This window comes from Dryas octopetala, chromosome 1, assembly GCF_963921425.1.
Source record: "Dryas octopetala chromosome 1, drDryOcto1.1, whole genome shotgun sequence".
NCBI lineage: Eukaryota > Viridiplantae > Streptophyta > Magnoliopsida > Rosales > Rosaceae > Dryas > Dryas octopetala.
The window spans coordinates 6,706,215-6,731,058 of record NC_141366.1 but is presented as its reverse complement, the minus strand read 5'-3'; the positions used below and the strand labels follow the sequence as shown (position 1 = coordinate 6,731,058).

At 34.0% G+C, this 24,844-nt stretch overlaps 3 protein-coding genes across 4 annotated transcripts; all 3 read right to left on the bottom strand.

Moving 5' to 3' along the window:
- Window positions 1–582: 582 nt before the first annotated feature.
- On the bottom strand, window positions 583–6,575 carry LOC147297085 (protein REDUCED WALL ACETYLATION 3-like). Of its 2 annotated transcripts, XM_086236329.1 has the most exons (17): window positions 6,360–6,575; window positions 6,221–6,283; window positions 5,427–5,518; window positions 4,812–4,949; window positions 4,670–4,726; window positions 4,491–4,563; window positions 4,013–4,171; window positions 3,371–3,520; window positions 3,016–3,271; window positions 2,593–2,708; window positions 2,423–2,509; window positions 2,225–2,313; window positions 2,006–2,068; window positions 1,799–1,855; window positions 1,526–1,622; window positions 1,270–1,428; window positions 585–1,091 (listed from the first exon to the last, which is right to left on the bottom strand). In XM_086236329.1, the coding sequence occupies exons 2-16, from the start codon at window positions 6,251–6,253 to the stop codon at window positions 1,273–1,275; spliced, it is 1,623 nt and encodes a 540-aa protein (XP_086092455.1). In that variant the 5' UTR covers window positions 6,254–6,283; window positions 6,360–6,575; the 3' UTR covers window positions 585–1,091; window positions 1,270–1,272. The 2 variants fall into 2 exon arrangements, with proteins under 2 accessions (XP_086092447.1, XP_086092455.1); XM_086236321.1 differs by lacking the exons at window positions 3,371–3,520; window positions 4,013–4,171; window positions 4,491–4,563; ... (3 more) ...; window positions 6,221–6,283; window positions 6,360–6,575 and having other exon boundaries at window positions 583–1,152; window positions 3,016–3,286.
- A 3,377-nt stretch (window positions 6,576–9,952) lies between these two features.
- LOC147297084 (uncharacterized) lies at window positions 9,953–11,919 on the bottom strand. Its single transcript, XM_086238403.1, has 3 exons — window positions 11,295–11,919; window positions 10,999–11,145; window positions 9,953–10,522 (listed from the first exon to the last, which is right to left on the bottom strand). The coding sequence occupies exons 1-3, from the start codon at window positions 11,801–11,803 to the stop codon at window positions 10,117–10,119; spliced, it is 1,062 nt and encodes a 353-aa protein (XP_086094529.1). The 5' UTR covers window positions 11,804–11,919; the 3' UTR covers window positions 9,953–10,116.
- A 7,111-nt stretch (window positions 11,920–19,030) lies between these two features.
- Window positions 19,031–23,859, bottom strand: LOC147297083 (two-pore potassium channel 3-like). The gene is made up of 2 exons (XM_086247933.1): window positions 22,463–23,859; window positions 19,031–19,769 (listed from the first exon to the last, which is right to left on the bottom strand). Exons 1-2 carry the CDS (start codon window positions 23,581–23,583, stop codon window positions 19,622–19,624), a joined length of 1,269 nt encoding a protein of 422 aa, XP_086104059.1. The 5' UTR covers window positions 23,584–23,859; the 3' UTR covers window positions 19,031–19,621.
- Between the last annotated feature and the right edge of the window lie 985 nt (window positions 23,860–24,844).

The following is a 24,844-nucleotide window of genomic DNA, read 5'->3' as shown; positions in this document are numbered from 1 at the left end:
ACAGTCTGACCTGTATATTGATTTTGGATTGCAATTCAATCTCAGTATTTATTTTGTCACAGTTACAAGTCAAGATCATGCCCTTCCTACCCTTATACTATTATCTTCGATATTTCAATGGACACTAAAAAATATCTGCAAATTATTGGAGTTATGGCTTTACTAAATTACAAGTGATTAGTGAGTAGTGGGCACTCTATTGAGAAATTTTTGTACGTAACCGTAACACCATGTGATATATATTACCAATCTACTTAGATTATAACACGTATACAATTTTAAAGGTATTTTTTAGGGCGAGAGATTAGTGTGTTTGCACTACTTTGCTATTAAGGGATCAAGTCATCGGTTTTTAAGGATAAAAAAAAAAAACCAAAAGCTGATTGCAATAAAATTGGATGAAATATTCTCTTAAATAGTCCAGTTTTAATCGATAAGCATCCTTATTTGTTATAACTTACAATCTGTATTTTGGTGCTCATATGGTCGCATGGAAAGTGTGATATAACAAATTGGAACATTTGTCACCATGAGTAGATGGCAAAAGATACCTGTACGTTTAACTCCCTCCCAAAAATTTAGAACTAAATTGAGCCATAACATAATGGAAATCTCAACTTTTTCTTTCCAATTGAATATACAGATTCGAATATGTTCTCCATCCATGGACCATTGGCCCAAAAAACAGATCGCGACATCTTGTAACTCATGAATATTGAACTTGATTTATACCAAACAACAAATCTATGTCACAGGGATCTACATTTTCTTCAATGATTTAACAAAAATGGGGGTAAAAGAAAAGGAAGATACACGGCAATCCACAATAGTTCCAGAGAATTCCTTTCTCTATTGCTTCCTGCTTCCTGCTTCCTGTCCCCAGCCAAACATTCCAAGGCCAATTTAACATCCTATTCAGCTTTCACACAGCAATAGAGTTCCTTTCTCCTTGAAAACTGTAGGAACCAGTAGCTTTGCAGGCTATGTTTGCAATCAACATCTGCCAACTCCCTTATTTAATTATCTCTATATTTGCACATCCAACAGGAAACATCTATATAACCCTCTTTTTGGGTCTTGATTTGTTAAGCCTGTAACAGTAAATGCAAACTACGACCATTACAATTAAGTTCAGAAACTTCTGAAAAAGCTCTGCACATCATGTAAGATGCAAGCATCATTAGAATCTTCCTAAATCATTAGAGAGAGAGAGAGACAAGAAGAAGAAGAAAACAAAGAAAGACTAGCATATAGCAGAAAGGTGCTTACTGGTCAATGAGGTATCTGAAGAATAATGAATGAGGTGAAATACAAACAAGTAAAAATGGCTGCCCCAGCAAGAAAATTATAAAGCAGCCTTTGGTTGTCTTTTGTAGGTACAAAGACTGTCTTAAGCGTATTGGTTAACTCGAAAAGCCGATGAGATATCTGCAGAATCAAGTGAACAGTAGAGCATGAAGAAGGTGAGAATTAGTAAGCATTGTTGGCTTGAAAATATTTAAGGGTAAAATAAAGATTCTCTTACCAAAACATAAATGGCAGTTGTCAACATGAAGTTGAGCATGGGATATTCTGGAATGACAGACAGAAGCCACTTAGGCTGTCCATTAGGTGTGTTCGATCTGTTCATGAATATAGGAATTTATTTAATTATCTTCTTCAAGCAAACAGCATTTGTAAGTATCACCACAACAGAAAGGTATTTGTAAAGACTAAAGATGCATTACATGGGGTTATAAGAGTATGACTTTAGTGGTTAAAGTTAAAAGAATAAACAGATAGGTAAAGTGTTACATACCTCAACCAGATGTGGAACTGTGAAATATAGGTCTCTAAAGTAATCTTGCCAAGCCACCTAGTAATGCAAAGTACAATTGTACACACAAAATGAGTCAGCAAAATCTTGCATTAACATGAACAAAATTAGGGGTGAAAATTAATTAACTTGCAGGGGACTGCTGTTCAAAGGGTTGACTGGTTTCTATACTCAGATAAAAATACATACGCAAAGAGAGTCAAAGAGACATTCCGCAACTGCTGAGTAAAGTTCCGCAGGCATATATAAACTCTGAAATCACAATAAGGAGAGGTGACAATAAGTGACTGGAATGAACTGAAAAATAAAGTTGACCAAATATTGTAGATGACAATATGACATCTCATAAAACTCCCAGGAAAAGCATTCCCTTTAACTTGAAGAAACAAAATGTTTTATAGCCCGTACGTTATGGGAATCCATGATGTGTAGGGATGCAACTTGTTGTATGAAACCTTGTCCAGCTTGTAAATATATTCAAACCACAGATAACCAACCTAGAAAAAATAATGAGCATGAGATCAAATTACAAGATTATAGTATATGGAAGCATTAACCATTATCTATAAGAAGATAACAACTTTCACACAAAAGCATGCAACTTACAAATAAAGAAATAGAAAATATTCCTGCTTTAATTGAGACTCTCCTTTTGGTATCAGACTCCTCCAGTCTCTCCATCCATTTCTCAACCTAAGACATTACATTTAAAAATTTAGTAGTTGGAGTATCAAGAAAGCAAAAGCAACCAGATGCCTACATACTCAAGAGATTACATTAGGATGACAATAGGCATATATCATTCCAATGATCCATATGTAGCGATCAAGTCCAGATCTAAAATGCCACTCATGAAGTCGAGGGAGATCTGGCTTTGCAGGATCAGTATATCCTGTGATAGAAAAGCACGGAATAAAGAAATAATAAGTTTTGAGCTATGCATGAACCAGTAGATATTTATAAAAATTAAAATTCAAGAATCCAAAATCAATCTTTTTTTTTTTTTCTTTATAAGAATCTCAAATCAACTTGAGACCCATATTAACTTGAAAGTATTTAGACAGATTAAACTATTTAAAGCTACAATATTCACATAACACATAAATAAATCACAAAAGGATAATTATTAAGTTGCTGAGTTTTACAACAGCAACTAACATCAAAATAAATCAAAACCAGAAGTTGAATAAGTTACTCACCCAATAGGAAAGCTAATGGACGCATGATTATGTCGAAAACTGCAGGAATTTCCCAAATGAAGATAACCACAAGAAAGCATGCAAGAATTTTCACAGCCATCACTGATCTGATCTCATTGTACTTGCTGAAGATACCAAGGGCTCCATATACCATAAGAGTGAACAGTGTGTGCATTGGACAGATGTAATACAGCATATAGTCATTGTTAAGAACAATACAGCAAAATGCCACACAAAAATTCAGCCGCCACATCATCTGCATTGTAGAGTAAAGAGTACAAGCATCTCAGATCATTTTCATAATACGCCCAAAGAACTATGTGAAAAGATAATACTGCCCAGAACTACATTTTACCTGAGCAAAGCGGGCTAGACTAAAGTCCTTTCTAATGTAGTAATAGGAAAAGTTTCCAAATCCAGTCATCCAAACGTATGCAGCAATAAAGATACGTATTGCATTGTATATCTCGCTTGCAGCAAAGTAATGGTACAGTAGAAATAGGACCTGCCATGAAGCAAAAGAAATGAAATATACTCATGGTAAATAAATTACTTGTGAACTGTAACAAACAATGATGTAGTAAGATAATGTAAGGAATTTTGAAGTTCAGCTGGATATGAAAACTAAGTGCATTAATGTAGGTTTTTCCAACTCAAATCTTATTATTCTAAATGAATCAAAACTGAATCACAAATACACGTCCATAATCTACAGATTCACGCTAACATATAGCATCCAAATTCAAGTTCAACCAACACCACTAATATAAAAGGATGAAATATGCTTGTCCTAGCCAGATGAACATAGATGGTGTCATAATGCAAATACCCAAAGAGTAGAAACAAAATAACAGTGGCAGGTCACCATAAGTAGGAAGTAAGTTCAGAACTCCCCTCCTAAAGAAAAAAGAGAGAAGAAATAATCACAAAATACAGTTCTTTCCAAAACTAAAATATCAGTTCCCTTCAAGTTATGGACTTGGAAATGAGTACTTGCCTGCATCCATCCTTTCCATTCCTCCGTCTGATGCCGATTTAGGTAAAGTATGGATTTTCCAGAGAATGCCGATCTGTCATTATGTTTCTTCAAAGATGTCATTGTTGAAACTATGAAGAGGAGAAGGCACAGAAAGATGAAAAGATCCCGATTGTAGTTCTGTCCAAGAGAAGGAACCACAAAATTATTAAACATTTACAACAGTAAAATCCATCTTATTGTGCTTATCAACATGTGATGATGTGAATATAAACAGGACCTCTTGTGTTTATCAACAAGTGACAATAATAACGCTGTCATCCATTAAATTTTTTATTTGATAGAATATTCACTAAATTGAAATAAATAGTTCTTTTGAAAACATAGAAAGCATATAAAAGATAGTATTATATCATGAGAGTAGCATTTCTGTGCAAATTTTTCATAAACAGAATCACAGGTAATTTAACAATAAATTCAGGAAGCAGAACAAAGGTACCTTTGTAGAATCTCCCAGTATATTTGTGCGGTCACATATGTAGAAATAGAACAGAATTGCCCCAAACTCGGACCTACATTTGATGTTATGTATTATATAAGTAAATGTTATGTATTATATAAGTAAAATATAATAATAAATTTGGCCATGAGATGATTGATATTACACTAGATACTTACATCACTCTAAGAGTTGCTCGGTGTTCTAGTAAAAAAGAGTCATCCATAGTCAGAAACCTAGAAATTCATGGGAAGCGGAGGAATGTGAGAAAGATCTTTAATAGAAAAATCAACGAATATACTGTATATTATGGAAAGTAACCTAATCAAGTTTATTTTAATGGATGAACTATTAAACTTTGTAGAAGCTGATCTCGCAAGGCCGCCTTCCAGCAAAACAGCCCTATCATCTTCCTTGGTCGTCTCCTCCCCCAACTCAACCAGATTAGTATCTGAATGACTACAATAGAAAAAACTCAATTGTTCAGCATCAGAGAATATTGACTGGAAAAATCATATTTGTGCAAGTCCTTGTATCTCCTTTCTAATCAAACACAAATCTGAAGTATTTTTACCACTCATCCTACATATTTGCACATACTTATTAAGGTCCAAATTTGATTATGTATATAGGATTGGTGTACATGATAAATTTGCCACTATTTGATCATATATCTAACTAAGTTTTGTTCAAAATGTAAATGTGTGTTTTTATACTAATCGTTTTCTAGCCATTATTATCTCAAGACAAACTATACCATGGTGATCTAAGGAATCTCACATTCTTTCATCAGCTAAGGGAAGTAAAGACAAATTTAAATGATTTTCTCCATCTCATATATTTCTATAAAAGGTAAGTATCAATATGGAAATTGATGCCAATAAGATTAAACTAGGCCCAATTCATATCTCTCCAATTTGAAGGGAAGAAACTTACACTTTAGGATGAGATGAAGATTTTTTATATTCTAAGTACTCTGAATATATCCATGTGACAAAAACTGGGATGATTCCAAGCAAAAAAGACACCTGGGACATGATATGAAAAGCTTCAATTAGAATCAATTCATGAAGACAATAAAAGGAATGAGCAAATATAAAAGGAAATTAAACAAGGGGGAGGGATGCAGCGCTGAACTAAATTCCAATATGCTCCAATTAGTACAGGAGGATACACCATTGTGAGTTAGTTGCAAACTGACTGCATGTCAAGCATCTAGAATTGCATCAAACACATCCAGGCATATAGGGTTATTGTGTTTCCCGTGGGTCCAACACAAACTCGGGTCTCTTGGTTCTCATATAGTCATATTTGTAGAAGCAAAACAATCTCCTTCTCCCAATGTACTAAGATACACCATTTTCTACTTTAAACATCTTTTGTGAGACTTTGTGGGAGAAAAAGATCGATTAATATAAATATTAATTCCCAGTTGACACTAAAATGAGGCACATGAGAATAAACTCATACGCAGGACTCTCTTCTATCACCTACTAAAAGGCCCGAATGCATTAATCCCACTAACCACAGCAAACGGCAATGGCATTACAAAATAAAGCAATTCTTGACTGTTCAACAAAAATTAGAAACCAGTAATTCATACGCATTCACATCTTCATCAACATTGCACAAGTACAAATCACACTAAGAAAATGAAATCTCTCAGTATTGAATCGAAATTAGCAGAAGATCAAATTAAGTAAAAGAAAATTACAAATTCGGCCAAATACCTGTCCAGGCGTAACTGGCCCAGCGTCCACCATTTTCTTTCGATCACTCAAATCTGCTCCAAACTACAAAATCCAAACGAAAATGAACAAGAGACAGTAGAATCCGAAAATACGAGACGTAGATCGAGCAGAGAAGTACCTAGTGGAAGGAGTTCAGAGAGTGAGTAGTCTATAGGACATTGGACATAAATATTGAAACCCTAGCTGAAGATCGAGGATTAAGAATAGAAAGAAGAAGAAGAAAACGCGGTCGTTTTAGGCTGTTGCTTGAAGAATAAAGAAAATGTCGGAAGGTACGTCCCTCTCCACTGGGTTTCTTTCCTCAGCGGTTGTTGATGGTCGTTGTGTGGTTTGGTTGTGGTTGTCCTTTTGTTTTCTTTCAGTACATGACAGAGAGTGACTTGAACAAAATTAAACATATTATTAAGTTAGTAATTTTCAGGTTCTTCTTGGGATTTGCTTAGGACTAATCTAAACTATTAAATTCCTATCCATTATTAATTTGATTCATTTCTTATTTACCTGTCAGTAATGTTACTGTTGACTACATCTTAACCAGATCTTTCACTATATATGAAAATAAACTTGGGAATATTTTATACCTCATCTATATATCTATATATCTAATTTTTTTCTCCAACATTGTCACCCATATATAAAAAGTAGTGTCTATTTCTTCGTAATTTAATATATAATAAGAGAGATCGACAAAATACATATATATATATACACTCGTGAGAAAGTTTTTTGTTACATATTTTATGATGATGTATGTACACCTTTCAGTTTTTTTTTTTTTTGATTTCCAAATAAAGTTTTAGAGGTATAATTGTATAAATCTTATTTCTGTAGAAACAAACAGTAATATGGTTAAATGTCTCACCTTTAAAGGGAAATTAGTTTTAATTTGTGCTTAATTGAAAGTTGAACAAAAATTAAGCCAAATTTGGGGTACTAATTAATAAGTTTTTGTGCTTATTAGGGTGAGGTTGCGCACTATGACTAGCTAGTAATTGGTTGGAAAGAAAGAGTCGATGGCACGAAGGATTATAGCGGTTGGTTATAAAACTTGGTTTATATTAATGGCGCCAATAATGGTGGCAGAAATATTGTATGTTAATTAGTCATAATTAAGCAATTAATTAATTAATACCAATTGGCAATTGAGATTATGACTTCTGCCATACTCTCTCTCTCTCTCTCTCTCTCTCTCTCTCTCTCTCTCTCTCTCTCTCTCTCTCTCTCTCTCTCTCTCTCTCTCTCTCTCTCGTACATTGAGTTGTGGTGTGGCTGTATTGCAGGGAGCCCACCAGCATCAGATTTGGGTACGTAGAAGTGCATATTAAGGAACCAAGCCACCTACTTAGATTTTGTTTAACAATTTTGGGGATAAGTGCTGGTTACTTGCTTAGCTTCCTAGCTAGAAGGGACAAATTAATTCATGCTTAAGTATTAAATTTATGTGCTTTGAGAGTGTTTTGGTAACTGCAATTGAATAGCATGATAATTTGGTCATCACACCTTCACAATTGCTCAACAGAAGGGACAAATATGTAGCAACTCATTCTTTGAAATTATAAAAGATGTACACCTTTCACAATATTTTGGACATTAATTCTATCAAATGCAGGTATATACCTTGAAGTTCATCGAAGACTACTTGAAAGGTTTAGATTATCTGCTATATTTGAAATTGGCTTAGCTGCTGTTTCTCAAGAAGACTGAAATATGTACAAACTAAGACTCAAAGACTCAAAGAGCTTCTCATGCAATTGGGATCATATGTGCAAACCCCATTGATCTAATTACTGATTCTTAATTAGAGATCCAGTGAATTAATTTGATTTTTTTCTTTATCCCTTTTACTAACATCAACATATACCAAATTAATCAAGAATCTCCAACCCAACCATTTCATGGGTGCATGTTATATCTCTCCATGATAGGTAGACTTGAATAAGCAAGGATCGAAGTTGTTTGTATATATAGGAGATTAGGAGGTACTTAAGTTTAACATGAGCTTAATTATTCTTGTGCTGGACGGCCAGAATAAACTACTTTTCTTTGTTCTATAAGAGTACATTAGTGATCATAAAAGAATTGAAGAATAATTTTTCAAATGATATCTGCTGACCTAATTCTTCAAGCACATGACCCCCTAAAGCCAAAACTGAGCAGATCGAGAAGAGAAGTAGCGTTCGATCGATTACCTATTAAAATATTCGATTGATTGGTCTGTTGGAAAAATTTGGGTTTATTTGCTATATTTATTTAATAATAAAAAAGTACACATTAAATATAAAATTTAATGCAAACTTAAGACCACAATCAAAATAAAATAAAAGAAGAAAAATGTTAGAAGAACTTCCAAATCTGATCGAAGCTAGTGTTTGACACTATGTCCTCAAGATGAATTACGCCCGCCCACTAATGTTACGGTCAATCGGCGCTCGTCTCTTAGGATACAACGACCACGTTCTTGTGATAGTAGCACTTCAAATCACAAGACTCCAGCGAACCAAGATAGTGTTTGAACTCTCACTAGAAATTGACTCTTAACATGGAGGAGGGTACAAGACTCAAGATATAATGACAATGACCTTGTGGCTTTTATATAGAAGACAAAGTGTCAATTAAGAAAAACTACACCTGTTAAAATAAATTGCACCTTTTAAATTTAACAGACACAACATTTACAAACAATACATTTCTCATACATGTGGATTGGGTATGCAATGACGTCTCTTCACCAAGTGATGCAATTGGCATCTTTTAACGTATGTTATTCAAAGAAAACATATCCTTTCCTTTGAAATGGGATCATTGCAATTTTCTTATTCATGTTAAATTTTATATATTAATATGAAATTTCCAACAGGTCTGAGGTTATCGATTGTTCAGGGTGCATATATACTCTGTTTAATTAGCTTATTAATTACTTGATGCTCCCGGCAGAGCTGAGGCCTCCATGGGCTCACCTTTCTAGCTTATATATATATATATATATATATATATATATATATATATAACATTTTTTAGCCGGCCTGTTAGGTATTTAAGAAAAGGGCCTTTATCTGAGTATGTACGTACTAGCCTACTAGGCTGCTAACTATACCAAGAGTTTTTGTGCACAACATTAAAATTGCCTTAGGCCCATGAAAATAAAGTCTCATATATGCTCAAAATGAAAATCATTTTAGCTAGCGAGCAACTGCATGTCAAATGTATAGCACCATTAATAAAAATATAAAAAAAAACAAAAACATTCTACTTGCAATATTAATGTAATGAAAGGACTCATTGATTCCCTATAAAATCATGAATATATATACAACTTGTAGAGATCATCATCACTAGCTACTAGATATTATTAAAAAATGGATATATAGAAGTTGTACGTAGAGATCATATATAACCCTACTATATATTAAACTCATCTTAATTTAAAATCCCACCATGAATGCATGCATGCAAGGAATCAATTGCATTGCTTTTTATAGTAATTAGTACAAGCATGCAACCAATCGTCGATCTTATATATATTAAACTCATCTTACAAAACCAGTACTTCCCCTAGCAATATAGCAGTTCGAGCCAGCAAATTACCTTCAAATCACCCAAAAAAAAAAAAAATCTCACTCCTCTAGATGTTAGAACATCATAATTAGTGAACCCTTTAATTTGCTGTATAAATTAAGGAGAGTCTAAAACCTCTTTGGGAAGAGGGAGTGAGATTCGAACTCTGATATATATATAGGTCTATGTCAATGGTTGAAGCTAAGGACCCCACAAGTACTCTAATTAAAAAGATCGAGGATCTATCAGAAGTCATGAAGAAATCTGTAAGCTAATAATTAATCATATCTACATTAATCAGAGAGAGAGCTGGAGAGAGATCATGGCTCTTGTTTGAGGAACATGGAGGGAACCACGTCCTGCAGAAATCCAAAGTGATCCGCAGCAGGTAGTTGATGTTGATGTTGATGATGATAGTAGTGCTGTAGGTGATAATTAAGAGAGGCTGCACCTGCACCTGCACCACCTACACCTTGGTTACTCATCATTTGATGAAACAGCAATTGTTGATGATGAGGAAAGCTTGGACCAGCAGCAGCCATTGATGTCGTTTGTGTGCTCAACAGAGAAGGTGGGAACAATGCCGCCGCATTCCCTCTGAGCGTTGCGGGGATTGGGTGGTTGTGCTGCCCTTCATACGTCGTAATCACAGTGGACGGGTCCTCAAACGACCTCTCAACGCGTTTCTTGACCCCGCATTTTTGTGTCGTACATCGGTAGTAGCTTCTGCATTGCTCAACAACACGTACACCTTTTAGAGTCGTGCTCAAATCAAACTACTTTTTCCTTTTTATTACTAGCTACCAAGAAAGATCCGGAGCACAAATTAAACGAGAAAACGGCAAACAAATCAAAATCATGCTGGCTGGAATCTTAATCAAATATTGGGTTTTATTGTTTAATTATTGTTTAATTAATTTGGTCGCATTTATCTTCTAGCAAGGCGCGCAATTGATAGAAACTAAAGTACGTCTTAATTGGGATCTTAAAACAATTGGGTTTTGGGCACAACTTGATCAACTAGAGAAAAAGAAAAATAAAATAATGAATCAATGCTTAATCCTTCAACTAGAGTTAATTAATCTCCTGATCAAGGACTATTTAATTTCTTGGTGGGTTCTTTTAAGTGCAAACAAAGAAATGAGCTAGAATTACACCCCTTATGTGTGTCCAAACTCCAAATTAATTAATTAATTAATTACCTTGGATATGGACTATTTTTCACAGCCTTCTGCCCATATTTTCTCCATCGGTATCCATCTTCTAGATGATCAACCTCACTCTTGGTCATGAACGCAAATCGCGGCTCTCTTTGCTTTTTCTCTCCTTTCTTCTTTGCAGCTTTGCTCCTGTTTAATTTGATGATCATTTCAAACATATATAACTATTTAGATATTATTCATGCATGTCATCATCTCAAGAAGATCATGTACACACTACATATGATTAATGCTGAACAATTAATTAATTAAGATCGATTTATTCATTTTAAACTTACATGACTTTCTTAGAGCTCTGATCTCCTCCATCTTCCGATGACCCTTTTGGCCTATCTCTCTTACTCTTGCTCGAGTCCTCTTCAGCACAAGCCTCAGTTGAAGAAGAAGATACCGAAGAGTTTGGCGTCACAGGAGTAGTTTCGCCACCAGTACCACCACTGCTGCCGCCTAAATATTTAAGATGATGATCAACACTACTAGGGTTTTGGTTGTTGCCTTCATTAATGGACGAAAATACTTGATCATGAACATCAGAGGTTGAAGATGACAAGCCAAAAGCCGTTGCAAGTGAATTATAGTCCATAGGCCCTTTCAAACACTCTGTGAAGCTGGTGTTCATGTATGAAGGATCAAACCCTTGTAGACTGTAAGCTGATGGTGATGAACTGGACACTGGAAGAAGCTTTTGGTTGTTGTTCATGCTCATGATCATTCCACCATTAAGGTGTTGGTCATGATCTTCATACTGAAATAGGTCTTGGAAGTAGAGGTCTTTATGGTCAGACATGGATGGGAGAAGATCTGGAAGAAGGCTAGAAGATCGAAGAAGAAGAAGAAGAATTGAAGGGCTGGACAGAAAGAATTAGATTAATGGAGATTGGAGGACTCTTAATTTGTTTTAGGCCTTGGAATCTGTCTCTCTATATATGGTTTGAAATGTATGATGATTTGAGTATTAATATATATTTGAAAGGAGAGAGAGAGTCTTTTGGTTTGAATGGGACTTGTTATAATAACTTTATGAAGGAAGTTGACAAAACACCTTCCAATGAGAGGAGCAAAAAGTGCCTCCTCATATGGAAACATTTCTAGTCCTTGCTATTCCCATTTATTCAAATAAAATCATTTCTCTTTTGGTTTGTCTTCCTTATAATATATTCATGCATATATATATATATATATATATATATATATATATATACAAGAATACTCTAAAACTAACTAATTAGTAAGTTAATACAAAGTTAACCACCATGTTGGGCCCACCGCACAATGTAATCTCAAAATCCGAACCGTCTTTTTTTTAGGCCCTACTTCAAAGATCATCTATGTAAAAAATCTCCAAATTCGAAAATCATTTAGTCATTTGATTATAACAACTATTTATCTGCTTTATCGAAAACACTAATCGTCTATTTATTTGATCTCAATTAGATGACTAAATGATTTCCGATTTAGTTGATTTTTTGTAATGATGATCTTTGAAGTATAACCTAAATAATTGACGGTTCAGATTATGATATTAGTTATCTGGTGATCTCAAAAGCATGGTTAGCTTCGTATTAACTTGCTAATTAGTTAGTTTTAGAACATTCCTATATACATATATATATAATTATATATATACACATGTGATTTTGTGTTATTCTATCGGTATTGATACTAAACTTTTGTTTCATTTTCATTTGTGTCCACTCACATTTGTGTTCACATACAAAAGATCGAATATTACCAATCCATCTTTTCCTTTTGCATACATCTATTTTTTAATTAAGATATACAAAATTTTGAGGCACTCGTCATTTCTGGCCACCTTCATTTATACGTAGTTTCAAAAGTAAATTACTATTATAAGCATTGATTGTTTTAAGCATAAGTAAAAAGATGAAAATCACTATTAGAAAAATGGAGGTGATTTTCGCACTCTTCTTTTCTCCATTTGCATTCCTTCTTATTTTTTTTAATGTTTGTATATATTTTTATTATTTATTTTCCATATATACCCTTTAACTTTTAATTATAGAATGTCACCTATGCCATATTAAATCCTACACATTTAATTTTTTAAAATTTTCATAATAATATATCTATTTCTATAACTCTTTTTTTTTTAAGGAAGAAAAACTTACGTAATTTTCTACACTTCTGTTCGTTTTCTTGATATATAGTACACCTAGCTCTCTTTTCTTATTAAGCATCATGTGACATTCATTTTTTAAAAAATCAAATATGCTACAAATTAGTAGTGGTTGCTATGCAGTGTCAAAAGACTGAAAAATGAGAAGAAGAAAAAAGCTTAGAAGGCAAAGAGATATACTATGAATAAGATACAATAAAGGAGAGAGAAAATTACTTATTTTTATTTTTTTAATAATAATGAGAGAATTTAAGAAAAAATAATTAAAATAATAATTTAACAACCATAAAATGTAGATTTGAAAAAACATATAATAAAAATATACAAAATATATTAAAAAAATGAAGTGTAAACGAAAAAAAGAGAGTGCAAAAATGGCATTCCATGACAAAAATTTGATTTCTAAAAGTAATTTTACTAGCTAGCTAGGTATGAAGGGCGTCCTAATTGATAAGTGTGGTCAATGATTCAAACTTTATTGGGGCGACAGTTCGTTTGGAATATTAGGCAACACGTGGCAGTAGTGGCATCGGTATTTGACCGTAGTCTAGTCGACTGAGAGGGCCACGTGGTAGACCACTGTGGTCTGTGAGGCCTCTCATATCTTTTACAACCATGTGCTTGTCGTGCTGATGGGAAACCTACGTCACCCTCTATCCTCTGGCCCCCTCTGCCTTTCTGCGACTCTTGTCGCCTCTCTCATGCTCGACTCCTCATAAATATTATATTTACTTTTATTTTGCAGTCTAATATTAATTTAACACTATATGTATTCTTTTTCAAAATTAAATGATTCAGATAATTTGACAAATTAGATTCGGGTTTGTGTAAATTGTGTAAAATTGTTAGATAAAAGTTGTAGGTATCGATCACCCACTACTATGATGTTATTTGTTTTATTTATCTTAAAAAATTATAAATTTTATTTAAATTAAATATGTAGATAAATATATTATTAAAAATGGTTAATTTCATTTCAGTACCTCAAGTTTGTTTCAAATTTCAATTTAGTACTTCATGTTTAAAATTATGCAATGTCATGCCTCATCTTTCAAATTTGTTACAATATTATACCTTTGTAAAGATCTCTTCAATGTTGATGTGGCACTTACATGGCACTCTCACAATACTAACTGGATACCACGTGGTCTCACAACATGACACATTATGCCACATGACATAAAAAATAATTTAAAATCTAAAAATTGAAAGAAAAAAAATTAATAACTACATGCCATGTTTCTAGATTTTTAATTATTTTTATGTCACGTAGCATGACATGTATCAGACCACGTGACATCTAGTCATTATTGTAGAAGTGTCATGTAAGTGTCACATCAGCATTTAAGAGAGCCATAGAGGCATGTCATTGTAACAAATTGAAAAAATGAGATATAACATTGTAAAATTTTAAACATAGAATACTAAATTAAAATTTGAAACAAACTTGAAGTATTAAACTGAAATTAATCCTATTAAAAATTACACAATATACTATTGTTCTACCAAATAATCTCTAAATTGTTAACACCGACTTTAATTGTGATTGGTGGATGCGAAGTAGTAGTTAAACGGCAGCCACTCCATGCATTAATGGTGAGTTGGTGACTGCCAATTGATAGCCAGTAAAGCACCCACCGCGATAGGAATGTGCATTATATTTATATACTATTACGTGTATCTTAATTAATTAATTACATTTTCATTTTCATTTTCATAACATAAATAGAAATTAAACACAATGAAATTTATACTTGTATATATATATATGATGATGTATATATAATTATATAGTTTCTTTTTCGATGTGAGAAAGACCACCGGACAAGCTCATATGTTGAGCCAACCTTCTAGCTTGTCACCGCCTACTTTATGTAAGGAGAGAAATTTAAAACATATGCATACACATCTCAACTTTTGTATAGTCAACAAAATTAAACTTTCTAGCTATCAAACACATCATGGACCAATTGAAATTATGAGAGACCAATTCTAAAATTCTGAGATTTGGTCAAACTTGGAAAAATTCAAGGAGCAAAAAGTTACTTTGCTTGAGACTTTGAGAGTGACATTATCGTCTATTACCATTTACCATCATCATTATTTTAAATAGATGTGTTGCCCACATGCATGAGCAATATTAAATTAAATTATTATGTGATCACCGTGAACATCTAATTTGATTGAAATGGGTATACAAACTAAATAATTTAATTTAATATGTATGTTAATTAAATGATAATTTGGACTACCTACTCAATTTGGTAAGAGGGCATTTCCTCTAAACTTTATTATTTGGTGCTTAATTAAGCATAGGTGCATGTCATCCACTTATATGACATATACCTACCTTCCTAAAATGTTAGTTGTTACGAAACAAATTAGGCCGCAGTTTGTGCATTGAACAGTGTCTTATAATTGAACTAAGAAGTCACAACTCACAACTTGCATGTAGTAAGAATAGACCCAAATCTACATATAACTAGTGTAGTATCAACTTCTAATTAAAACTCGATTGGTACAAAGATAACCAAAATAAAACAAAAATTAGATATTATTCTTAATTAGTATTGAAATTATAGTTAGATAGGTATATGTATTAATATCCTTTATTTTGACCATCTCTCACCACTTAGATAGGTATTGAAATTATCCTTTATTTTTTTACCATCTCTCACCACTTTGATACATTAATTTATTAATATTATCCAAACCTAATGCATGTATTATTAAATTTTAATTTGTACATGATATAGCACTTTATGATCACAATAATTCGACTTTAGAGTTTTAACTATTACTGCATTGCCCCCTTGTTTGAAACTTGCAACCAAAAAATGGCACTCTACTAAAAGACGAAGAAACATGACGTGCATGATGACTACTTGTGCGTCATGAGCATATCATGTTTCTCATGACAAATTACTTAAATAATTTGGAAGATTAATGTCGAATCAGAAGGGCTGAAGGGGTAATCTTGTGTATTTAAGTGGATAAATGATAATCTAATCAAAAGGTTAGCAATAAATACACGAATTACGGAAAGTGTAGAACATTGCAACTTTGTTAAATCAAATCAAAGTGGACAAAGTGTAATTCAATTCAATCTGAATCATCTGATGGGGTTGGGGTTGGGGCGGTTGCTTAAGAGGGATGACTTTAAAAGGAAAGAGAAAAGAGCATGAAATTGTTGACCGTTAATTAATTAGTTGCGTCCACTATAAGTGACATAAAATAAGGACTTTGGTATATCAATTGGTATTGGAAGTCCCCATCGATGTAGTAGAAGAGGGCAGGTTTTTTGTTAGGTGTGCACACAGAAAGAAAAGAATCTTTGGGATGTCGACACATTTGGGTTGCACACTTGCACCCCAACCCTAATTATGTTTTCATTCTCATCGCCCAAATAATATTCTGTCTGTATATCTTGTCAGATAATATTGTGAATCACATTTTCAATAAAAGCGAGCAATTATTTATAGATACTGTATTTCATACCAAATATAGATACCGTATCTTATACAAATACATTTAACTGTGGACATTGGTTGGAAGATGGATAAACCATGCATGGTCAATGTGTATACCTCAATGACTGTCCAAAACAGCAGTATTCTGTGTGTGACTGTACACCCATATCGAATCAGAAGTAGACCAGAGTATCCGAGGTTTTACCTATCAGTAATCAGCCCACCCATAAATTAAACAATAATGGGTTGGAATTCCAATTCATCAACAAAAAACAGAGTACTCTGCCTAACTTTTTATACTCAATAATTGATGGTTTAGAGGGGCAATAAACTCATAATATATGCATGCATGTCCTTTAATTTATCATATCCATTGTTCTTGCGTATGCGTATGAACTTGTAAGGGAGAACTCCAATACAAGACTCTGTTAACTTGTAACCATAAAAGTTAACAGATGTGTTAGCTTTTGTGTATGCTTAACTCATCTACATATGAACAAAATTATCTGCAAATATCACAAACTTTACTATTTTTTAATTACATTTCAATTACATGTATAGAAAACTGATAAACTCATAATAGTCTTACACAATAAGTCATATTTTCTTTATCATATATACGATATATTACTTCATATAGTGTCATTCTGATTACATAATACATTAGTCAAATTGTTTGATAAGAGAACTTTTTATTATGTACATAACTTTATTTAACAAATTTGCATGTACTTTCTTTCTTTCTTCTCTGTTGGCCTTTTTTTTCTTTTACAGTCAGTTTTCCGTACAAATTTGTTTGCAAGTATAGAAAAGAGCTACAATCCACTTCACCAGAACATTTATCCATCTTAAGCTAACATTTTTAAATCCTGATATCAATGATTCCTATGGACTTTGAAAGCCAAAGTCAACATCCCCAAATGACTATTCCCCATCCACTCCACTTAGAACAGTACTAATGATTTATGATGCAAATTGAAACTTTAATAAGCAAAATACAACATGGGTTTGTCTCATATTCATCACCTAGTGTTAAAAGAAGCCAACTCTTCTAATGTGAAAGGAGCCCTTGTGCATAGATTCTTCAAGAGGTCAAAAATTTACTTGACTGGTTCTAACAACTGCAGCTTTCCTTTAAATTATTTATACAATTTGAATTTTATAATATAATGCCCCCACCATTTTACTAACTGGTAAAGAATAGAAAAATGGAAGGAAAAACCTTTCTTTACCAAATTATTAGTTTATTATTTATTTGATGGAGTCATAAGTTGCAATGAGTTAAGTTGACTCAGCCCTGCCGTAATATATATTTATGTTTAATTTGCATTCTTTTTAGTGTTTCCTCTCCTTTTGGGTAAACGCTATGGATTATTCAACAGGACATAGTCTTTGCTACCCTAGTCAATATCACTGAAGACGGTACTTCATCAGTAAAATTCAAAAGGCTTGTTATGATGGTTCATCAAGTTATTAAATTGAGAGAGACAGAGAAACTTGGTATGAACTAGTTTTGTTTTGAAGAGATGTGGGTTCATGTACATTGCTCTCGGTTGCTTCAAAGAAAAGGTCTACTTTCATAAAAGATAGTGTTCAGATTTTTAAAGTAACTTTTGAAGAGGACAGGAAAAAAGCAATTCAAGCAGTAGAAGGTCCTTGGTCAGCTTTCAATTCAATTACCCTAAAAGTCGCCATAGATTATGAATGGATTCCTATGATGATGAAGCTTTTGAAACCGACATGGTCCAAGGCTACTTTCATTATAATCAAAGTTCAGAGTATAGTACTTCTAGTAGATACATAGGGGTTGCTCTGGTCCTAATACTCATTCAAATTCACGTGTATATGAGTTCAAGAGCACAACTTTTGGGTTCATGATTCATGACTATGTTTTCAAGAAACAAATAAAACCATGCAGTCTCGACCAAAAACAAAATAAAACCATGCTGTGAAACACATTATTTTTAAAACCATGCATATGATCCCTTGGCAAACTCATTATTTCCCCACCCCACCCACACACACTCGACAAATGCATGATGTCCCAAAAGCAAAAATATGTTTCTATATGGATGAGAGATGTAACCAATTGATATGGATGCAACCAATTTGCAAAACATAATAAAAACACCAATGTGGAACTTTCAGAACCTAACTTTTTCACATTCAGGTTCACTTGTTTCCAAACATATAGGACAAACATCCTATATGTTGGTGACAATGCATCAGCTGGTACCAAGTTATCAAGCCAATGCCCATGAGTGACGAGAGGGAGGACTGAGAAGAATGTTATTTTGGACGCTACTCCCTGTCATTCAATAGCATTATCAACCTAATTGGTTGACAAATCTAATATTCATATGGTCAACACGGAACTCAAAATACTAACACCCATTACCAGCTGATGCAGAGAAAATCAAGATTCTTTATAAAAATAAAGTGTTCAGATATGTGATTATCAACAACTTGATCTCGGAAATAACACAAGCAAGAAAGAAAGCTTGAGAGACGTAATCAAGGTGGCTCACCTTCATTCATAGAAATTTACAATCATTTACACTCTGAAGCCACAAAGAGGGTCTCAACTCTAAGCAAAAAGTAACATATTGTTGATTTATGAGCTTTATCTTTTATCTTCAAAAGTGTGTATAAAATCAGAAGTGCCCCCAATCAGCTCAGTTCTTCCATCACCAGTATTCCTAGAATATGCAATGACCTTTGTTGTTGACTGGTTTTGTTGTATACTTAAACGGGAATACATCCCCGAGGCTTATCATGCATCTATGTATAAAATATGAATTGGCGGATTTGATGCTCAGGATGCATGGAAAAGAGGACCAACTGATCAGACAGTAAAGTTCAGAGTTCATGTGCATGCAACTTGGATATCAATGATGACTCTCCATAAGATCAGGCTTATCATACTTCGTGTTTAAGGAGATAAGGTATTTTCTTGCCTTGATGTACCATGAGGTAAAGAGCAAAAGGTACTTGGATGTCAATTATGACTCTCCATAAGATCAGCAAGGGTTATCTTTCCGCAGTTCCCTGTGTCTATCCTATCAAATTTGTTGCAGATCTGCATAATATCTTTCTCTGATACCTTTCCCATCTCCTTGAGTTTGTATATGACATATTCTGACTTACTGCATATATAAAACCAACAAAATTAGCCAACAGAAACTTGACTACTTGCAATTCGCTGCAAGTCATAGTAAGTTAACAGATAAGTAAAGGAGTCCAGGCAATAAAGTTGAATCTTTTCTACACAAAAGTTCCATCTTCCGCACACCTCATTGTCAGAATTTAAAGCAAACACAATTGAAACTATTACTCAACAAGAGAAAACAAAGTTCAAACCACATTATTGCCTAGCACTGAGCACAACTTATACAGGTCACTCAATCTCTGGATTTCTAGAAGAAACTCAATAATCAATGGCCACTGAATCATCAAGGTCGCATATTTAACTCTTCATTTATTCTTCTCCAAAATTGATGAAACCTAGGCATTTGAATTAACTAACGGTACTCATAATCTCCACGTTGCCAAGAATTTAGAATTCAGACAAAAGTTAAACTGTTTTATATTACTATGTATTTATAACTAAATCAAACTTTTATTTACTATTAGAAAAAAAAAAAAAAAAACCGAACCAAACTTCTGGTAAGCACTAAGCAAGATATCAAAATTACCAATTGCAACTCATAAACAGGACCAAACATTAATTCAGATAGAACATCCCATAAGGATACAGTCCCCCTAACTAACAATACACCATTCACCATACAAAGCTTCAAATATTTAAGGAATACTGTGTTCAACGCAATTGAAATGTTAAGTTGTTAGGCCCGTGAGCTTAAAATGATATGGAGAAGGGGGAGGAGCCTGCACAGTCACTATTATATGCAAATACTCCTTATTTCATACAAAGTCGTTTTACTCCACATGCATTCACCCCCTTCTGACTGAATAACAATTCATCGATAATTGTTAATTGCAATCTACAACCCTCACTTTCACATATAATATCTGAAACGTACATAAAGTTACTCATATCTATACATTCATTCATGGTCCAAATGTCTGTGAGCTTGGGCAGTCAAATAAAAGGTCTCAGGCTTCAGAAAACTTAGTAAGCCGGTACTATATTATAATTTGTCATCCAAAAGTAGTTATAACACATAATTTTCAAATTGCTAATTTGCTACTTTATACATTTAACTTAGTACAACAATAATGGCTCTAGATTACTAGGCTCAAGAAAATTCCAAATGGTATTTTAGTAAGTAGAGAAGAAGAAAGGCCAATTCAATACTAGTTGTAGCCTATAGAACCAAGTTGGCAATGCTGATGAAGGCTGTTCAACTGGTACTCTGCCATCATTTTGTATCTGGCCTTTGGCGCATCTATTGCGAGGGACCATCCCACAATCAAATTATATAAGATCATTGACTAAATTGGCCTTTGGAGCCTCTACCTATAGAAGAAGAATTGTGGAAGTAATAACACTTGCTTGGTGAGTGGCTTTAGCGCTTTTATTCTGAATGAAATATCCTTCAGATTAATAGGAAATGGAAGTGCTGGCTGTAGTCATTTGCATTACAGGATATGAGAGACTTGTGCAACATGAGTTTGAAAATACAACAAAGGGCTTAGTGTTTGTTCATGGGGAGATGTTCTTTAGTTGTAGGGAAGGGGGAAAGAGAACGGCATCAATATCTTTAGAGGTGGGACAGAAGGACCCTCATAGAAACAAGAAAAAAACTTTTGATATCTTTGTACAGACTTGAATTCCTTCTCTTCACATAAGAAACCAAAATAATTTTCTCAAAGTGGAGAACGTCCAGACTCACTTGGATAATTCAGTAAATAAGAAACACCTAAAAATGTCATGAGAAGACTAGCACCATCAATATCAAACTCAAAAGGGCAGAGAAAATACCTAAACATAAGCATCAGGCTTTTCCGTCCAAAAAAAAAAGCATCAGGCTTTGATACACATTATTAAATATGATTCATAAACGTATAGCCAATACTGACCACATTTAAATCTCACTATGATACATTCATTGCCACAGTTGTTACAATTCATTGACATATAACTACTTCTGGCAGCATTATGGAAATAAAACTTCAGTCAACCCCCAGAAAGAGTGACAATTGTTTTTATAAGGTACACTAGGATGAAGAAGCACCTTACAGATCTTGTTAATTTCCTTTATATCACACACTTTTATGGAAAAATCTTCTTTATATCACATATACACGTATAGGGAATAAGAAGATAGTAACAACCCTGCTACACTTTGTACAAAATCTGACTATTTGATGTGTTCTTCTACATCATATGGGCACTAACCAAATACAATTTTGAATTCATAAAACAAGTACTTAAAATAATGCAAATGAAAATATATAGCTGTAGTGGTGCAACTGCATGTTTTATGTTATAGTAAGTGCATGACTCCATAACAGCAAAGTTGGCAAAAGTTAGTAAGTTCAATAAACTATCACATTCTGTTCCCAAGGAAACGATAAAAAAAACTGTCACATTTTTCACACTTGTCTCATTCAGTCTCATATTTTACTGAACTACATTTCTAACAAATAAGGACATGTATAACAAGTTGCTTACTATGCAGTTATGTTTCTTTCATACAAAATTAAGACAAAAGGAAAATGAAGTACAAGCGTGAGTACTCTAAACAACACAAAATATGAAAAGAAAAAAGTGCAATCTACCAAGTGAATAACTTTTGATGAATCATCTTTATAGGTCATTAATCTTAAACAACATAACTGATCAAAATCTCAAAGGATTAAATATAACATTTACCTCACAAAGCCATTATTGTCAATGTCAGCAGCTAGAAACTCAGAAACAGTCATATCCTGACCAAGAACCCACTTCGCCATCTTCCTATGCCGTTTATCCACCCTTGCCTCAGCTAAATACAGAAATGCTCGAGCAACTGCAAGTGTCGACACAAGCAACCATATTGAAGCAAAGATACGACCTGGCAAAGACTGGAAAGCCCGGTCACCATACCCAACAGTGGTAACGGACATAACTGAAAGATAGAATGAATCCACCCATCCAAGCCTCTCCACAAAATGCATAACACCAACACCAACCCCGATACAAAGGACCACAACCCCCAATGCCAATGCCACCTTCATCCTAATCCTCATCCTCCCCTTTTTGACATCAATTATATAGGACTCCCTTTTCTCACCCACACCCTTAACACTCCTCAGCAAATAATTCTCTTGCAAATCAAGCACATAACTAACCATCCCACTAAGCAAAATGTCAATAAACCCGAACCCCACCAACACAAACATTATGGAAAACACCTTGGTGGCTGTACTAGTGGGTGTAATATCCCCATAACCAATTGTGCACATGGTCACAATACAAAAATACAATGCATCCACTACTGGGTTCGTCTGGTTTGCTTTGAAATGATCACGGTTAAACCAATATATAATCACACCCAATGACAAATATAAAACAAGAAGAACAAAAGCTTGTCTTACAATTGACTGTGAACCAAATTGGGGTCTGGGAACAGAACGGCGGTTTACCTCATTGATAACAGCCATAGCAGGTGCGGTTTTGGAGCGATGCAGATTGGTTTTGGTCCATGAGTAGTTGGGATCAATGAGCCAAGACTGCAGGGATGGGGTTTGTGGGTCATGTGGGGTTGTGGGGTCTAGCAAAGAAGAAGAGGAAGGGGTTCTCGATGAATTGAGAGACAGGGTCAAGGCCTCAACTGTAGGAGACAAGTCTTGTTGTGAAGAAGAGGGTGGGCCAAAGATAATACGGTCTTTGTACTCTGAAGGGGTTAAAGGGAGAGTGATTTCGTCGTGTTCTGGTAGTGGGCAGAGAATTGGCAAAGGAGAAAGCTTTCGTCTTGGGCTGTTTATGTAAGGGAGCAGAGGCTCTTTCTCCATCTGGGTCAACCGGAAAACAACTTTTGGTGCTGGCCGGGAAACCGGAAGCAGGGAACTTGAGGCTGGCTTTGGAGAAATGGGATTAGTAGAGAACTGGGTCGAGATTTTGAAAGAGGGACATGTAAGAGGGAGAGAGAGGGAGGGAGAGTTCGATTCGGTCGGTTGGTTGGGACTTTGGGAAGCGAAGCAAAAGCGCAATGGAGACTGGAGAGTGCCAACGTTAGAGATTACAGAGAGAGACAGAGGTTGACATGTGTGAGCCGGATTCGGCTAATGCGACGGAAAATGCTACAAGCACGCGCCTGATTCAACACCCACAACACGAGTAGTGAAATTAACTTAACAATTCATACAACACAATAATGAGTAGAAATGCTACAAAATGATACAGTTAAGTTTGAGTGTTTAAACGCTCAAAAAAGTTATACACACAAGTTTAACCACACATACTTGTAATTAATTAATAATTAAAATGGACATTCGAAATTTCGAACGATCAATAATTATTAAAAAAATGCTCGTTTATAATGTTGATTAGATTGATTTAATTATAAATTAGTAATTATTTACCATTAGTGTGTAGTAGGTGGTTTTTGGATTTGTGCAAGAATAAATGGAAAACTACAAAGACTTAAAAGGTTCATTGTATTTTTAATAATTTGAAATTCACATATTGTGATATATTAATTAGTACAAAAATTTAGTATTATATTAATTTTCTTAATTAATACAAGCCTACTATTATAAAAAGAATCGAACCACTGCAAGCAACTTGTAATTTTTTTTTTTTTTTCACATTTTGTCCTGTGCTTTGTTTTCTAATAAAAAAATACTAACATGATTAGATGTGGACGAAATTACAAATTAATTATGAACAAAACAAATTGTGCCAATATACATTCCTAATTGAATTATTTGATGACAGCGATACTAGTTTCTATTTATTTATTCTTGAATTTTTGGTTTCATCAATCATTTCATGACTTCTAGTGGTCCAGTAGAAACTAATAGCTATGGTGGGCTGCAACCCTATAACCACCGCCATCATCACCTATTTGAATATTTAGTAGTTTCGCATTGTCAATTTGTCATCATCTATTTTGTAGTTGTCTGTATAAGGTAATACATATATCACAATAGTAAGGATAAGACTGAACTTATTACTGTTTATAATACACTTGCTATAAAGAGATAAAATCTAGATAAAACACATTTTCTCTTTTTCATTGGTGTCTACAAATGTTGGTCCATTATTTAAAAT

What these genes read in the sequence shown, in the direction of transcription:
- LOC147297083 (XM_086247933.1), bottom strand. Translation starts at nt 23,583, where the DNA reads ATGGAGAAAGAGCCTCTGCTCCCTTACATAAACAGCCCAAGACGAAAG. An exon ending in GACAATAATGGCTTTGTGAG is followed by an intron (nt 19,770 to 22,462) that starts GTAAATGTTATA and finishes TTATATATGCAG; the next exon opens with TAAGTCAGAATATGTCATAT.
- LOC147297085 (XM_086236329.1), bottom strand. Translation starts at nt 6,253, where the DNA reads ATGGTGGACGCTGGGCCAGTTACGCCTGGACAG. An exon ending in TCTTCATCTCATCCTAAAGT is followed by an intron (nt 4,950 to 5,426) that starts GTAAGTTTCTTC and finishes TTTCTATTGTAG; the next exon opens with TCATTCAGATACTAATCTGG. An exon ending in ACATCATGGATTCCCATAAC is followed by an intron (nt 2,069 to 2,224) that starts GTACGGGCTATA and finishes TTGTGATTTCAG; the next exon opens with AGTTTATATATGCCTGCGGA.
- LOC147297084 (XM_086238403.1), bottom strand. Translation starts at nt 11,803, where the DNA reads ATGTCTGACCATAAAGACCTCTACTTCCAAGACCTATTTCAGTATGAA. An exon ending in CAGAGCTCTAAGAAAGTCAT is followed by an intron (nt 11,146 to 11,294) that starts GTAAGTTTAAAA and finishes CAAATTAAACAG; the next exon opens with GAGCAAAGCTGCAAAGAAGA. An exon ending in AAAAATAGTCCATATCCAAG is followed by an intron (nt 10,523 to 10,998) that starts GTAATTAATTAA and finishes TGAGCAATGCAG; the next exon opens with AAGCTACTACCGATGTACGA.